This window comes from Bacillus rossius, chromosome 2, assembly GCF_032445375.1.
Source record: "Bacillus rossius redtenbacheri isolate Brsri chromosome 2, Brsri_v3, whole genome shotgun sequence".
Lineage (NCBI taxonomy): Eukaryota > Metazoa > Arthropoda > Insecta > Phasmatodea > Bacillidae > Bacillus > Bacillus rossius.
The window spans coordinates 29,972,907-29,990,324 of NC_086331.1; the positions used below are offsets into that span (position 1 = coordinate 29,972,907).

Below are 17,418 nucleotides of genomic sequence, written 5' to 3' on the forward strand. Positions count from 1 at the left end.
TTATATCTTCGGAATAGTATTGAATCACGACATTAAATAGATTTGTACACCATTAAATTTTCTTTCAGGACTTTATAGCTCCAAATGCTCCAAAGCTCCAAAGCTCCAACAGCTCCAAATCACCAACAGCTCCAACTGTAATCATCTGATGCCCAGTGCTTTAATACCGCTTAGGGCAGTACATTGTCGTATATAATAAATATTTTCAATCTGTAATAATACGCTTATTATAAAATTTTTAAATATTTTCAAAGAAAATCTTGCCGTGCATTCTATGATTAAACAAATGCAAATTATTATATTGAATGTTGATATTTTTTTTAGCTCCATATTATTGTAACAAGATGGCTTCTTTCGATTTATATATTGACCCCTAATAATGTTAATTAACAATAAAAAACAGATTTTTTAATTTAATATCCAGAGAAAACATTTATTATAGGTCCCTTTTTAAAACAATGACTAAACAACTTGAGTTTTTTTGGTGGCAAATTTTATAGATTTTTTTTGTAGTGTGTTCGTTTAACACGTGTACCTTCTTTTGAACCTATGTTTTTTAGTCAGGTCTTGAGGGCAACAATGAATGGTAGTCTCAATTTTTAGAATCGTTGACCTTAAATAACCTTGTTGACATTATCCTAAATCTAATCCTAACCTTCAATAATGGCTTGTCGGATTCTCTCAAGATATGCAATGAAACACAAATTATCAAATTTTAGAAATCATAGACTGTTATGTGAAGCTTTTATTGACTCTAGTAGTCAGGTTTGTATTTTATTATCCCTGTTTACACGTGTCATTTGTTGTTATTGAATTTTTAATTTAATCAATGGATTTGACTATATAAATTGTTTACGTACACAGGATGATTTAAAACTCGTATATACGTTAAGGTGTGATAGAACACAACCACACAAGTACAAATCACCATAAATTAAATGCAAAGAATTTTAATGTGTGAAATGCTAATGGGAGGTACATGCCAGTAATATTCTTACAGAGGGGCGTTTACGTAAAGTATAAATAGAAATCCGAAAATTATTTTTTTTAACACTAGAGACGTTTCTGTATTAACCCTGAAGACAGCATTTCTCTATTCATACTGTTTTCTGAGAAATCACTGTTAATAGTTTTTAGTACAATATGTACCAGTGCATTGAAGAGGTCGCAGCAATTTTTTGCTTTCACCATGTGGGTCAGTGTGTAAATATGATTTGGAGAAAAATTCATTAGGTTAACATAAAAGAAAAGAACTTCAAAATGGTGAGGGAGTAGAATGGGCTGGATGAAGGAATGCTATGGGGTATAGATGCATGGGATCTGAGGAGAAGACCAAAAAGAGAGGGGGAAGAGGAGGAATCCTTGCCACTGTGTGAAAGCCCAATTGCAGGCGTAACATATAAATCAAAAATCAAATGTGAATGGTTGGTTGGGTTAGTATAGCTACATTAAAAAAAATTAGTTGTCTGTAAAGTCGGTTTACGGACGATAGTGTAACGTGACGTCATAACAAAACATTGATGAAATGATTGATCCAGAAGAAAAAGAAATATATTCGGCCTGAGACAGCTGTAATAGGTTTTTGCAACCAAACCATTTAGGCATTAAAAATATTATATTCTTTGAGGAAGAAATTTTTTCAAAATTTTTCTATATTTTGTATGATAAAATCTACCTCTGCATACTTTTATGAATAAAATTGAATCATTTTTATTGAATTATCACTATTTTGTATGGATACAAAGAAGGAGTGAAATGAAATCTACAATTTAACTAACAAATTTACTTTTATTTGCATTCATTAATTCAAATATATTTATTACTTTTGAAGTGTTGTGCGCGCCGTATTTAGTTTTACAAGTACAAAAAAAAAATTCTAGCCGCTGGGATTTGATCCGTGAACCTATCAATTGGTAGTCAGCGTTGCTAACCGCACAGCCACGAGGCCATATTGGAAACAATTGTTTCAGATGTTATAGATTAATAATATTCCACGCACGATATTTGTTTGAATTTCTTTTAACTAGCATATTCTCTGTTGAACTCGAAATATTTACACGCTCGTGGGCTCATAACTATAATACAGTGTGTGATTTAGTTGATCAAATAATAACTCATGACATGGGCGTACCCAGAAATTCTTTTCGGGGGGGGGGGGTTTGGGGCTTCCCATAATTTGTTAAATGAAAACTCACCTGCATATTTGTAGTTCCTGATTATGTAATAGTATTTTATCTGAACTGGTCACAATTATTATGATAAATAATACAGTCAATTAACTCAAGAACAAAAGGTTATTTTTTATCGTACGAAAACTGTTTTAGGTATATGAAGAGTTATTTTCAAATTTGGTTTCATTTACAATACGCAATTTATGTATCGTTTTAGCTTACCACTTTTCCTTGCTCTCAACCCTGATTTCATTTTTTTTAGTTCTCTTAAATATATAAAGCATGTATTGAAATATGGTTTCTTACAGACTTTACAGTGCAGTGCAGCATATCCTTCATACACACTGACATGACTATGTTCAGCACCTGAACGAGTAAACAGAGAATTAGCCAACTAATACAGATATAATAAAAGTATTGACAACAACGAAAGTGTGTTTTTTACTAGAATGTTATATTTATGCATAAAAAGTTAAGCTTGAGGTTAATTCCTTTAAAAAAGCTCTAACTTTACAAATGAGCAAAATAAATACGTTAAATTAAAATATTTTAGGACACATTTGACATGACCTCATTAAATTACAATTATAGCTTACAAAAATAAAACATCAATAATTTTTTTACATTTAAAACATACACACAAAAGATAACATGTTAATGTTAAGTAGGAATTACAAATTACAGTCGTAATAATTTCAATTATTGTATAGAATAATTACTGAACTATTTAGAAATATGCTCAATCAGATAATAAAAATATTTAAGACAGCAAATGTGATCAATTATTTGCAGAAACAAAATACAAATCAAGTTGATACAGAAATGCGCCTGGGCATTTTCAGAAACCTCGAGACAACTTCTTCTGTTTTCACCTGTATACTGCGGTGAACAGAAAGAAGTGCTAGTTCAGTCAATTTCGTCTCGCCCATAGAGTTTCTCAAATAAGTCTTCAACCTCCTTAATGTTGAAAAAGTCCGTTCTGGGGTTGCAGTTGATACTGGAAGTGTCGCTAGAACATGCAGTAACTTCTTCACATTTGGAAAAAAAAAAAAATGTTTATTACAAGTAGCAAATGCATCCAATGCATTGGCTGCTCTTGACTTGGGGTCTTCCTTCATCCATTTGTTTTTCTAAATAGAAAATTCTGCATCAAATATGGTGTGTTCGGGCCAGTGGCGTAGCCAGGATTTGTGTATGGGGGGTGTTAAGAAGCATGGCCCCCCCAACCCCGTATTAAAGCGGGGGGTCCGGGGGCCCTCCCCCGGGAAAATTTTGATTTTAATGTGTAAAATAATGCTATTTTAGCAGTTTTCGGTACTTAAATTTAAATATTGTAATGGTAAAATTTTTATTAATTTTAATATGAAATTTGTTTGAGTGATGAATAAGAATTTCCTGCTTATGTCCGTCTATGGCTTTAAATTCGGGTGTGAGGAAACTGCGTGTGAAGTACAGTTTAGAATGTTGTCTTCGAAACAGGTGGCTATCAGGACAAGAAGCTGATAACATTGAGTGATCATATCAGTTGGTATGTTCCTCGCAAGATTCTGAAGCACTGTTCTCGTCTTTTTCTCGAGAAGATGGGCGCCTTGATCACTTGTGGATGCTCATTCTTAAGGCACATACAGTATTTGCCAAAATAGGCCTTCTAAAGTTTGTGAGGATGATGATGGAAATGCATCATTGGAAAGAGTATTTTCAGTGAATTCAAATCTGCTGACTGAAAACTTGCAGGAAGAAACACTGATTGCACAAAGACAAGTGTACGACTTTGTTCAACGTTCTGGAGGTGTAGAGCATGTTGATATCATCAATTCCATGTTACAGTATGTAAGAAATGCTAGTTGTAGGCGTAAGGAAGCCCTGCAAACGAAACAAAAAGAAAAGGAAGCTTACAGGCAAGAAGAAGGCAGAAAAAAGAAGAGTTGAAGAGGAGATCAAGGCATTGCAGTTTAAGAAGGCTCGAGTGTTGGATTTGGCTTGTTCTGAAGCAAGTGCTATAGACACAAAAGTTGAGTCACTGCGAAATTGACGGGAGCTTCCTTTTACTAATGTTTTTTTGCAAAAGTAAGTTGTGAAATATTTGTAGCAGAATGTTTTATTTGCCATCGAGTCACTTTGGCCACGTCTAGAAGAAGGTAATATTTTTACTAATTTAAGTAAGTTGAAATACTTTGAAACCCATCAATGTATTGTTCTGCAGTTTTTTCAGTTTCGTGGAATGTCGTAATTGTGTTAAAGAAAACCTGGAAAAATTCAGTTTTAGACCTGGAAAACCTGGAAAAATCAGGGAATTTTATTTACTATATCTGGTAGACACCCTGCAAATAATTACCAATGTCAAACTAAAGCGTGAAAAGTATCATACCAGCAATAAATATTTAATTACACAGCTAAAACAATACTCATACAACACTGTTTAAATATACTGATTTACATTAGTAATTAAAATAATACGTACTTGTAAGAACGCCATTTCCTTGCGAATATACTCCCGTGGTGCAGTGCACAACAATAACTTTGAACCCCGGCTGAGTTCTCTGTACCGTCCGCAACATATCAGAGAGATGCCACACATGCGTAAACAGGACACATACGTAGTGGGACATCCGTAGTGGGACATCCGTAGTGGGACAATTTTTTGTGCGTGCAGCCAGCGTACATTGATTTATTAGACGTCACGTCAAAAATACTCTGAAAGAATGTGGATGGTTGTTTAGGTGAGGATAGCTTTATCTTTTATTGGTAACCATTAAAAATACTGTAAAATATTTTACTTTTTTTTTCATGTATCTATTTTAACCCAGTCAACTGTGCAAAATGTTTTGAAGTATTTTTTATGTAGGCTAGTTAACTTAACGTAATTGACATTCTCATGATCATAATTTTTTGCACCAATTTGAATCATTTGTTACTACTATTTGACTCAAAATTCTACTTAGAATGCAAATGTCAGAAAACAAAAATTCTGTAATGTAATTAGTTATTTAAAAAACAACAAACATAAAATAGAAACATTAAAATATGTACCCTATATAATTGCAATATAGTTGACATATTAACTCATTTGACTATCAAAACAATAGCTCTGTTTACTAAATTTCCCGAAACAAACACACAGACCCACACGTAAAAGAAAAAAATGGCTGCGGCCACGTAAATGCACACGCATTGTAATGTCATGTATAAACTGTGATTTCTCAGAAACCAGTAGGAATTCAGAAACACTGTTTTCAGGTTAAATACTGGTACGTCTATAGTGTTTGAAAAGTATATTCAAAAGTTTTTGATGTGATAATGTCTTATAAATCGATGAACGCCGGCTGCACGCACGAAAAAGCATGACTCATCGTCACGTTCCGCCTGAGCCGAGTGTGAAAGCGAGAGCGCGGGACAAGCGATAGAGAGGCAATGACAAGTTGAACCGGCCAACCACCATGCCAGAAAATCTTATATAATATCAAACAGGTTAAGGTGGCCATTTTAAAAGCAGCAATTTAAAAAATTTGATTTATTTCTCCAATTTCGTCATTTCAAATTAACAATTTATTGACATTGGTTTGATTTTAGTTTATTTATATAACTAATTGTTCGTGATTATATTTAAACAAGTTAATTTAAATTAAATTTGCAAAAACTGTAAATAATATTTGAAAATTAAAAAGTATGCAATTTTTCATCAATATTTTCTTAAGACGTTATCACGTAAAATTATCGTCCGTAAACAGACTTTACAGACGACACCCTTTATTTTTTACTTTATGTTAAAGGCCTTTTGTAAGAATATATGACAAATTTTGTGAAATCGGTTGAACGTATGGTTAAGTTAACTTCATTTAAAATACTTTAATTTTAGCAAACCATTGGTTAGGTTAGCTTCATTTGAATTTCTTTAAATCTTGGGACATTTGGTTAGGAATTCCGTGTTTAAAGTGTTATTAACGTAACTATTCATCCATACCATTCACATAGTTTTAGAATATTTTTAATGTAGCTAACCTAACCAACTATATGCAGGTTTTACTGTATTTTTAATGTAGCATACTGATGTCAGGTAAAAGGTACATCTTGGTAATGAGGTTGAATATTCGTCATTTACTTGGGCACCACCATGTGGACCTGGCTGAAAACAATAATACCATAGGGCTGTGATGTGACCTATGTGGCTGCTAGGCTCGGTTTCCCCTAGCTGTTTTTATTTAAACACAATACTAGCCCTTTCTGAGAGGCGGGCACACTATTAATTATACTGGTTGATGGTCTTCATTGGGCTCTTAAGGCATCCTACATGCCTCAATCTATGGACAGGTACATATGTAGTTGAGTGGACAGAGTACTCATTAGTGTATGGTAGGAAGGTTTTAATTTACATGAGGTAAACATAATGCATATAATCAGAAACATAATTTAACTAAAAATAGCAATGGCAATTAATCGGCTTGCATGCAGATCAGGGCACCATGTGACCTGGCCTAGAATGTTATAGGTTGTATCGCATCAAAGTTTCATTACTGGACTTAAATCATTATATGAAGCTGTCTACCACCCGGAGTAGGCCTTAGCGAGAAAAAACAAAAGGTTTAAAGTATTAATACATACGAAGGATGATATCATCTGAGGAATTACAAATGTTGGTATTCTGGAGGTGTGGTGGTTGTTTCGTAATCCGGGTGGTGGTCGAGAGGACTGGGCAGTGGGTCGAGGTGTAATGGACGCAGGAAACATTGTGTAATGGACGCAGGAAACATTCTGTAATGGACGCAGGAAACCTCCGAAATACCGTTAGATCATGATAAATGACGTGTTGATGGTAGAAACATAGCAAACCTTTCAAACCCTTTCAATTAAATTATAATTATTTAACATGTATTAATATTAATTATGCCTTTGCTCATTTAGTATTTTAGTTCAGAAACTAAACAGCTTAAATGAGGGTGCGTTCCGAAATGTTTGTGTACGGTGGCGCTCCATCATTATTGTAATCACCTGAAAACATATATACTTTGGATTTGAAATTAAAAGAAATATAACCTTTATATTAATCAAGCAAATAAATATTATGTGGTACGTGGCACAGACTCTACATGGGCCTCTTGCGGTGGCGGAGTGACTAGATTAAAAGTTTGTGGTGGAGAAAGAGGGTGTTGGTGGGCGATCCTACACTTGGGCATTAAGGGAGGGTGTAGCCATGCTGGACGTGAGTACCTAACCTAACCAACTGTTGAAATGTAAACTACCAAAAAGGTATTTACCATACCACAATTTTCATGTAATAAAAAGCATTTTCTGATTTTTATTTTCTTTTTTTATATGCCTTCTTCATCAATGACTACCTTATTGTTATCTCAACAATTATTAAAATTACAACATAAAAGTAAATGTAATTGCGTTTAGAAAGCTTTAAATTTTGGAACAAGAAAATAATGAACAACATATTAAGACTAAGATTCATAGTTTTGCAGCCACCAGGGAAATTATTTCTCCCATGAATATCATTGTAGGTAAACAAATTTAACAGACATAGTTTTGTTAAGAAAGCTTTGGATTTTTGAAATATGATAAAAACAAATTTCTAAAAAATATATTATTTTTTATAAATTTTTAATTAAAATAATTTTCAAACTAAATATTAGGTATTTATAAATACTGTACAAGGCTTTTGCTTTGCACACAATGTAAATAAAATGAAGTATCCTGAACAATTTTAAGTTGCTTAAATGTTTTCATGCCGTACAGAATTTAAATTACTTGAGTTTAAAACTTGTTATTTAACCGACGTGTGTAGCTCAAGAAATGAACGAATGTTGTGTGAGTTCAGCATTACGCTGCTAGACGCCAGGCACAATTTTCCTCGATGAGTTTAGAGTTTGCCCGCTAGATGTCCCAACTATCGCAGAGGAGATCTGGAGGGAATAAAGTAGCTTTGAAACTATCGTCTACAAAACTGGTGTCGGTGACAGTAAGTCGTATTTTGGAGATAGAAAGAAGCTAATTGACGAAAACTCTTCCATTCCTTCTAACTATATTGGAAAATGATATATTTATTTCCTAATATTTCACAGATTTGACGGTACTCTGTAGAATTTTAATTGTTAACATTTTATTCTCTATCAGTTTTTTAGCATGGCAAAATTTATTGTATTTATATTAATAGTCCTATTGCTGGAACCAAATGTGACCTATTATATAATGTACATTCAAAATATGTTATACATAAGAGCGGAAATGATACCTATCTGTGAAAACTAGGCAAATTATGTGGTTAGGAATCTGAAAAATGTACTAGCAAAACTGTGCCACACCAATGTAGCAGTTGTACGCTTACAAGCATGCAGTGTTTGCTAACACATTTTAATTATTTGGTTTCAAAACCGCATAAATGTTTTTTTTCTTTATTTTACTTTTGACAGCAACACACGTCCTCTTTCGCTCTATGCTCTGCTCCGTGAATATCAGGTCACGCAATATTTTGAATGTTATTGTAATTTTGGCAATTTTAAATCTGTGATTTATGTGTAGTAAAGTAATTTTTAATTTTTATAATTAATTTTTTTATTATTGGTTGGTTTTCTAATAGTATATACATTCCTTTATTTCTTATACCTAATAAACTCATCTTTTACTACTGGAATCTTACCATAATATCTCCAAACTGCAATAACTATTTCTCTGCATAAGAAAGGTAATAAATTCAATATATAAAATTATCTTCTGATAGCAGTTACGTCTAGTTTGGCAAAAATATTTGAACACTGTGTTAAAATTATATGTATCTAAATAATAAAATACTATTACATTTACAACAGCTAGAAGCACTGAAACAGCTTTTGCTGATTTTCTATAAAAAGATACCTATACAAGGCAACTGATGATAAATCATTAGGAATTTTTTGTAAATCATCTAAGGCATTTGACACAATTAATCAAAATGTAATGTTGAGTAAAAACAATTAAATTTAACTGGGAATAGTATAAAAAAACACAAATTATTATAGCATTATCTTAATGACATGAAGCATATAGTACCCATTGAGCTCAGCGTGAATGATTGGGTCCATATTGTCAAATATGATATCCAAACAACTCGCGGTTGCCCAAGGAAGCATTGTCCTGTCCTATTAAATGAGTACTTACGTGAATGATGCGGAAGAATCAGTAAAAATGAGTATCTCATTAGCTTTGTAGATGACTTCAACACAATTCTTTAAAAAAACCGAATATTCTCAAATGTACAAAAGTTTGTTTCAGAGAAATGTTTTTGATACTATTTAGAAGATTTACGATAAATTGTATCAGATTTGGTTGTGAATTTGAACCAGCGTCACAAGACACAATTATAAAAAGAAAACAAGTAAATAAGTAGTGCAGAAATCCATTTGTATGATGCAAACAACATGTCTTTTTATTCATGAACAGTAAGGAACATCACACATTGACAATGGTAATTACATGGCAGGCACAAAGCCTGATTCAAAAATATTGCAACGAATCGCTATATAATATGAGTATGTAAGTACTGTAGGTATGTAAAAACATTAATTCTGAAATGGCACACTCATCATACGAGCGTTATTTCAGAAAATGCCAATCAAAACAGTAAACAATCCACGATTCCGTTCAGTGAATTTTGGGAAAATCCAAAAACTGATGTCGAACATAGTTCTTAACGATCTAAGAGTTGGATCGGGTTATATTTGCGATGTACACAAGTACAATAACAAAGGCATCACATTGCAAGAATTATAATGGTATGAAAGTATAAAATAAAAAATATAAGGTTGCTGTTAACCTATAAGAGAGTAATATTGATATACATAAGAGCTCGCAAACATTTATACAAGACAGATATTACACAGCTCGTAACCTCAATATCAACCGAAGGATATCCGATTCTCAATCTTAACAATTTAACATCTAAGAATAAAAGGCAAAAAATTGTATGTCTGTAAAGTCGGTTTACAGATGATAGTTTAATGTGACAACATCATAACAAAACACTGATGAAATGATTGCATACTTTTATGAATAAAATTGAATAAATTTTTATTGAATTATCACTATTTTGTATGGATACAAAGAAGGAGTGAAATGAAATCTACAATTTAATTGATAAATTTACTTTTATTTGCGCTCATTAATTCAAATATGTTTATTACTTTAACAAAGAGATTATTTTAACTATAACTTTTATACATGTTTGCTATTTAACTTCAAGATCGTCGAGAATGTTTTACGCTTTTTCGCAATTACACATTTAACGACGAAGTTTGTTCGTCGTGAAATTAAACGTAGAATTTAATAAAAATGCCCTTGCAGTTAATAAAAAAGTATTAGTAAGTTTAAGAAATAATTTCGGCTTTAATCTCCAACCCAGACGCTTGTGGTGCGCTAGGGCCGAGATTAAAATTCGTCGAGAATATTTTACGTTTTTATGTCTTCCAGTGCTCAAAATGATATGCAATTGTGGCCCCGGGCACAAAATTTTATTTATAATTCATTAATAATAACTCCCCTCGCGATAAACAAAGGAAAATATGTATTAACGAGTGCCTGGTTGCCACGGAAGCGTATAGATAGCGCGATTCGTTTGGTTCGCTTCTGTCACCGTAGATTGCAGCACCGTAGGGGAATAATATTATTTCGTTTTTATAATACGATTTTATAACAAATACATATCCCAAATACATCAAACTTATTTATAATGTGTTACAATATTTTTTAAAACATTGTGCAAAAGATCCCGGGTGTAATTTGAATTATTATGTGTAACTGTAAAACACCATTGTTCGTACAAAAACGTATTTGAAAATTCAACATTACTTTTAAATAACCGTACCGATTGTGCTGAAAATTGGTGGACGATCGTTAAATTTCATAATATTAATAATTCAAATGACAAAAACATGATTGAAAATTCAAATTGATGGTTGTTCCAATTGAGTGGAAGAGAGATGCGGCACAAGCGTACAATGAGCGTAATGGGATACACCGTAGTGGGACAATGTGCGTTACGGGACAATTTTTCGTGCGTGCTGCCGGCGTTCATCAATTTATTAGACGTTGTCACGTCAAAAAAAAAAACGACAAAACATTTTAAAAATGAGTCGCCCCTGGGGATCTGGTACGGCGTGGTAACAGTCACGGATGAAAAACGAGATGGCAAACCAAAAGGGCAGAAGGCCTCAATCACGCAGCCAAAGAGTGTCTTAAGCACAGTAAGGTTCAAAAGCATCACTAATTAATCAAAGCGGGCTCAACGGCAAGGCGAACAGGGCAAAGACAAGTGGGCATGACAGCAAACGCGAACATTAAGCCCAAGAACAGCAACAATGCCCGACAGCAGGTGCCAACGCCTGGAGTGGAAGAAACATAGGTGAATTAGAAATGGACATGGTCGAGCACGCCTGCAAATACGCCTTACCAGAGACAGGGGCGACTGTGATGGGAACCAGGACCGCTGCAAGTCGACAGAGAAGTGAAGTGGCCTTCTGACTTACTAGTAACCTAGTGGGTGTGACGAGGGGAAGAGAGGAGGGGGGGGGAAGGGATGGTAAGGAAGGTTTAGAAGGCCGGAACAATATGGAAGGTCGAAGGAGGAGGAGGAAGGAGGGATGGGAAGGGGAAAGGAAGAAAGGGGGGGGGGGCCAGGCAAGGAAGCGAGGGGAAGTTAGGGAGGAGATGCAAGAATGGACTGGAAGAATCTGGCCATATTTCAAATTTAGTAAGGTAGTTAAGAAATGTTCTCTTCTTTATCGACTGTTTGTTTCAATTCCTTACAGTATTGGTTGGTTGTATAAAGTATTATTTCAGACGAAAGTTGTAGATAATATTTATTAAGTTTGCAGAAAATAAGATTGTATTTTATATGGCAAGAATATTATAATTTTTGTTTGTATTTCAATTCCAATCATTTGAACTCCTTGCAATAATGTTTAGACTTATCAAAAATCGCTTTATAAACATTTTTTAGATAACATCTAAAATTCACAAACAATTTTAACTGATTTGATGGCCTGCCTGCTAAGGAAGTAAAGAAATTTTTTTTTGTCTTTTAACCACTTTTTATTATTCCCTGCAGTTATTTTGACAAAAGTTTTTGGTATGAATCTAACTAGGTATAATAACTCTTCATAGGGATGCGGGGGTTATAGCAATTGTCCTACTAAAAAAAAAATAAACCTTCTCCATTTCTGCACCATTGGTCGAATTTTCATCATTAACAAAATCGACCGAGATTTCTCAATGCTTTTTTTTTTGCAGTATTAGTTTGGAAATGTTTTGTGCAAAATTACGTCAGTTATGTTCATAAAATTTATGTGTGTTTTTGGCCGCCGTGAAGTCAGAGCAATTGGTCATTGACCCCATCCTCAATCCTCAGCCTGAAGCCTGGGCTCGGAGGAACCAAACTATACTACTCATGTTGTAATGCTATTAGAGCCTACTTCAATTTCAAAGTCATTTTAATAAAATTATGTTTACCTCCAAAATAGTTTGTTCAAATTAGTACGTATTGTATTGGTGTTTATATGCAATGTAAACAGGGTAGATTTTAGTGTAATTCATTTAATATTTGTTATGTTCTGTGCCTCATACGTTTATTCCCTTATGTATTCTAAATTAAAAAGTGAAAATGTATAATTGACAGGTCCCACAACATAATTATGTGTACCAGTTGCCGAAAATGCAATATAATGATACTTGTATATCCAAGAAAAATAATAATATTTTTTATTAATTTGCAATGAATGTGTAATTATTTTTCTACATACATTTTTTATTTAACACATTGCTATTTAAATAAATAACTTGTACTCTAGTTGTTCTATTTCCATTTGTCCGAAGACATGTAATTATATATTAAGCTTCCTAATTTTTACTGTTTCTCAATTTTTCTTTATTATGCAATTTTAAAATGTAAATTGGCATGCAGCGATCATAATTTATTTGTAAAACATGAGTATAAATTACTATAAAACTACGTCAATGACTTGTATTTATTGTACTAGTATTCCTCGCTCCTAATCACTAAGACTATGGTTGAAGTTCAGTTAAGTACTTAGACATTTGATTTCTTTATATAACATCAGTAGTTGTAATTTATGCACACCTTTTTTCTACTTAAATAATTTAGGTCCAAATTTAAAGCAGTGTTTTTCATGTGGTGATGTGTCGATTGTGTTTTAGCGGTTTGGGGGGTTGGGGGGGGGGATTACTACTATTCGCGTATCACTTTATCTAGCTACCTCTGAAATATTCTTTTGTTACCTATGACGATTAGCCTACTCCCTACATATTTTCATTTCGACACTTCTTACTGGGTAGCGAAGGCGGTTCATGGTAAAGGTCTGTGACCCTTTCAGTTTTAAATTTTAATTATAGAATTATTAATTACAACATATGTTATTTCGTGCCTGTCCGAACTGCAGTACATAAATACCTACAAGGAGAACTACCGGTGATGGTTGACATCACCCGTAGGAATAGCATGAAGGCGCTCTCCATTTAATCAGACGCGACAGCCGTAAATTATACTTATGCCAGTATTTATGTAGCAATAATAAATTACTACACGATAGCTTATTTTGTAAATTTTAATCACGTATTTTTAAAAGAACAAATTTTGATGAATGCCCAGGACATTGAGCAACTAATAATAATGATTTCAAACATCATACATGATAAATAAAAAAGAAGGGGCCATCGAAAGCCACAAGCTGAAGGTCGGCTCAAAAGCAAACCAAAAAAATGCTTCAGCTCTATCCTCATTACATACTTACATGCATAATTCATTCAAACAACTAAAATTAGTGCAATAAGCTGCAATATTTTGTGGACATATATTCAGCTACAAATATAAACTGATTGTATAAAAAGGTCACCTTTTATATTGTTGTACAGAAAACTATAAATTTTAGTCATATAGGCCTATCATAAAATACTGCTTTACAACAGAAAGTCACGTAATTAGATTTTCAATCATATAGCTGTTGACAAAATGTGTAAAGCAAGAAAACCTGTAGAAGTGCAAAACCTTTATCATACAGTATATAACAAAACATTAATTTTTTTACCGGAAGAAAAACTGCATTACTGGCTAACCTCACTGATTGTAGTGGTCATCTGTGAATGAGAGTTCTTGTGTCATCTCGTTGATTAGCTTATTTAGTATAAGCATGCCAAACTAGTCGAATATGTTATAATAAATAACTAAAAACTTGATCTTGCATAACTTGCAGAAGAGACCAAATCTAAGAGTTTCGCCACCAACCCACCGTGGTAAAACATACAATATGTTTATCATATATGTGAAGTGTTCTTTATATTTGTTTACATATGTATGCACAAAATTAACATTTATTATAATTCTGCTGGGTTGCACACTGTTACTTAGGGGTTTAAAACTGAAACGTACGGAAAATACTAATATTTATTCTCCAACGGTCGAAGAAGTCTGGGGAGAATTGACAGAGAAAACTTAGCGAAAACCTCTCAGAGGAAGACAGTTTGCAGCCATCCCCCCTTTCAGACTCGTTGAAGAACATGACACCCTGCTGGGCGATACGGTATTCTGGGAAAAGTGTCTTCTTTCCTCCTACTTCTCCACCACCACCACCCCCCACACCAATCCATCGCTCATCCATACAGCTAGTGCTCTATCAGGATTTTGGAATTAAGTGTGTTGTGTTCTTTCTCTGCGCGCTTGGGAGAAACTCAGGATCTTAGCCTTAAAGTAAGTGTAGGGCCAGATTTAAAAGAAGAAAAAGTGATGCAAACAGTACATCATGATTCCTACACTGAATACACTCAGGGCTGTGTTTAAGACCTGTAAACCGCTAGGCTGAGCCTGTAATGCGGGCTCTTCGGAAAAAGATTTTTCAAAAATTAATCAGAAATAATTGCATTTTAGGATAATTTTCTAATAAAACCTAAACATAATATTAATGTTGCTTCTAAATTGTTAATGATATGTTAATGTTGTTAATTGATAATGCATGTTTATTAGGTAATCACTTAATAACATTACTTTGAACAACCATATTTAAAAAAAACACACACAGTTGAGATTTACGAATTTGTTATTTAACATGCAAAATTAAGTTTTACAAATTAAAAAGTAACATTGTAATTTTGTGTAAACACTAGGCAGCTGCAAGAAAAAATAAAAATGACTGTAACAAATAATCTAATTTTACTTAGCTTTAATTCAAAAAGTACTATCCTAATCAATAATACTTAAAATGAAAGTTTCAAATAATCTTGGGAGTTAATTATTTTGTACCTACATTTTATACTAATGAAGTTATTTGTAATATTTTCATAACATAGTTGTCTTAATTAATCACTTTTAATACTGAACAAAGCCAAAGAATTCAGCCTGTCTAATAACATTGAGGTTGGAAGCCTGTTTTTGATTAACTTTAATTTTGAAAATATCTTTCTTCTGCTTGCTGCGTCAGTTGTTGATCAATATACCCCACTTCTTTAGAGCATCATGAAATCAATCGCAGCATTTAGCGTGGTTTCTAGGAGTTTTGTGTTCAACCATAAGTGCAGATGCATCTTTGTAATCACAATGACCACCATGAGTTGGAAAACTGTGAGCATATTCGGTTAAAAAGTTTGAATTCATAGCAGTAGACATGTCCATTGCTAGGGTAAAAACAGAGCCATGAACTTTTTATGGTTTCACCATTCCATGTTTTCTGCTCATAAAAACCTGTTCAGCATTTTTTGGTAAAACCTCTTTGAGAACTTCTATCAATTTTCTGGAAAAATTCAGTCAAATAGATAAACGTGAAGATTTTAAGCGCCGTGCCACTTTATGCACTGACCACAGTGCAATGTCATTTTCCAGGAAAACATGTTCACTTTGAGCAGGTCCAAGAGAAACCACAGGTGCTGGTCAGGGGCGCAACAACTAAATTTCCAAAGGGGGGGCAATATACCTTTTTATAAAGAATCATCAATCCCCCCTATTGAAGCGGGGGGGTCCGGGGATCCTCCCCCGGGAAAATTTGTATTTCAAGGTGGAAAATGGTGTCTTTTAAGCAGTTTTATTATCTAAAAATTGAATTCACAGCACTTTCTTTGCCCCCGTTTGCCCCCACTTCAAGGTTTCAGAGGGAGGGCAAATACCCTTGCCCCCCCCCCCCCCCCTCCTGTTACGCACCTGATGCTGGTGATGTCTCAGTCGCAGAAAAAAAAAATTAAACATATAATATTTTTATTTTATAGTTAAATAATTGGAAATTTATCATATAATTGTTAAATATAAAGTTACAGGCTTGTAAAAAGTTAGTGATCATAGTTGCTTACAACAGTATTTAAACCATAAGGATATTGCCCAAGTAAGAGTAGTTAACTTTTTAAACATTTGCAACAAATAATAATCATAGTGTAAAAAAATTATTTAAAAGCTTGTCTTATTTTCACAATCAATTAAACAATAAAATTTCTTTTACTGCAAGTAGTTTACAAGTGGGAATTACGTAGGTAATTCTGTAGATAAGCTGCTTTTGGGAAATGAGGCTAATAGCGATTAAGGTAAAAGATAAGTTAGGTTAACTACATTAATAATACATATTTGATACATAAAATATACATAACATGTATTATTAATATAGCCAACCCTAAATAAGCTTTCACTTTAATTATTTTTTACCTTTTTTCTCAGAAACAATTTATCTGTAGGATTACCATTACTTTTTATAAAATGTAACAAATTACAAGTTAAATCTCATAAAGTAATTTTTACAAGTAAAGCAATTACTTGTGATTGGTTACATGCAGTCTCTAATTAGCACTTTGAAAATATTTATGGGATTGCTCAATTAGCAAATAAACACTGTGGTCAATACCTTTGTGCACAATGATTTCCATACAAATGCTATGAAGTTAGTAGTAGACCTGAAATACGTAAGTTTTTATAAGGAGCCAAATATTGTAATTCCTACAAGTTTTCACCTCGGCCAAAATTATGGCTTTTTGATGAAAATCACTTATTCTTGTATTTTGTATTAAAAAAAATTGTAGATACTGTGCTTTTGATAATAAATTTTTCCCACTCCCATTCGTGGCACTAAAATTTTACCTCAGCTGGGTTTTAAGTTAGGATACTTACATATTGTGGCATGGTTTGACAGAGACGTCATAACACCATGTGCCACGTAATTATGAAAGGTTTTGGGCCTGGTGTTTGGGTTACACATTTTTGGCAAGTTGGCTTATAGTCTTTTAGAGTGTTTTA

The 17,418-nt window shown here is 33.4% G+C and overlaps 1 protein-coding gene across 4 annotated transcripts in view; it reads left to right on the forward strand.

The window, feature by feature from the left end:
* Nucleotides 1–572: 572 nt before the first annotated feature.
* Nucleotides 573–17,418, forward strand: part of LOC134529212 (haloacid dehalogenase-like hydrolase domain-containing 5) — a 47,274-nt gene continuing 30,428 nt past the window's right edge. For all 4 annotated transcript variants that reach the window (XM_063363079.1, XM_063363080.1, XM_063363081.1 and 1 more), the window contains exon 1: nucleotides 573–765. In XM_063363079.1, coding sequence (XP_063219149.1) covers nucleotides 664–765 — 102 coding nt within the window. In that variant the 5' untranslated portion in view covers nucleotides 573–663. The remainder of the gene's footprint in view (nucleotides 766–17,418) is intronic.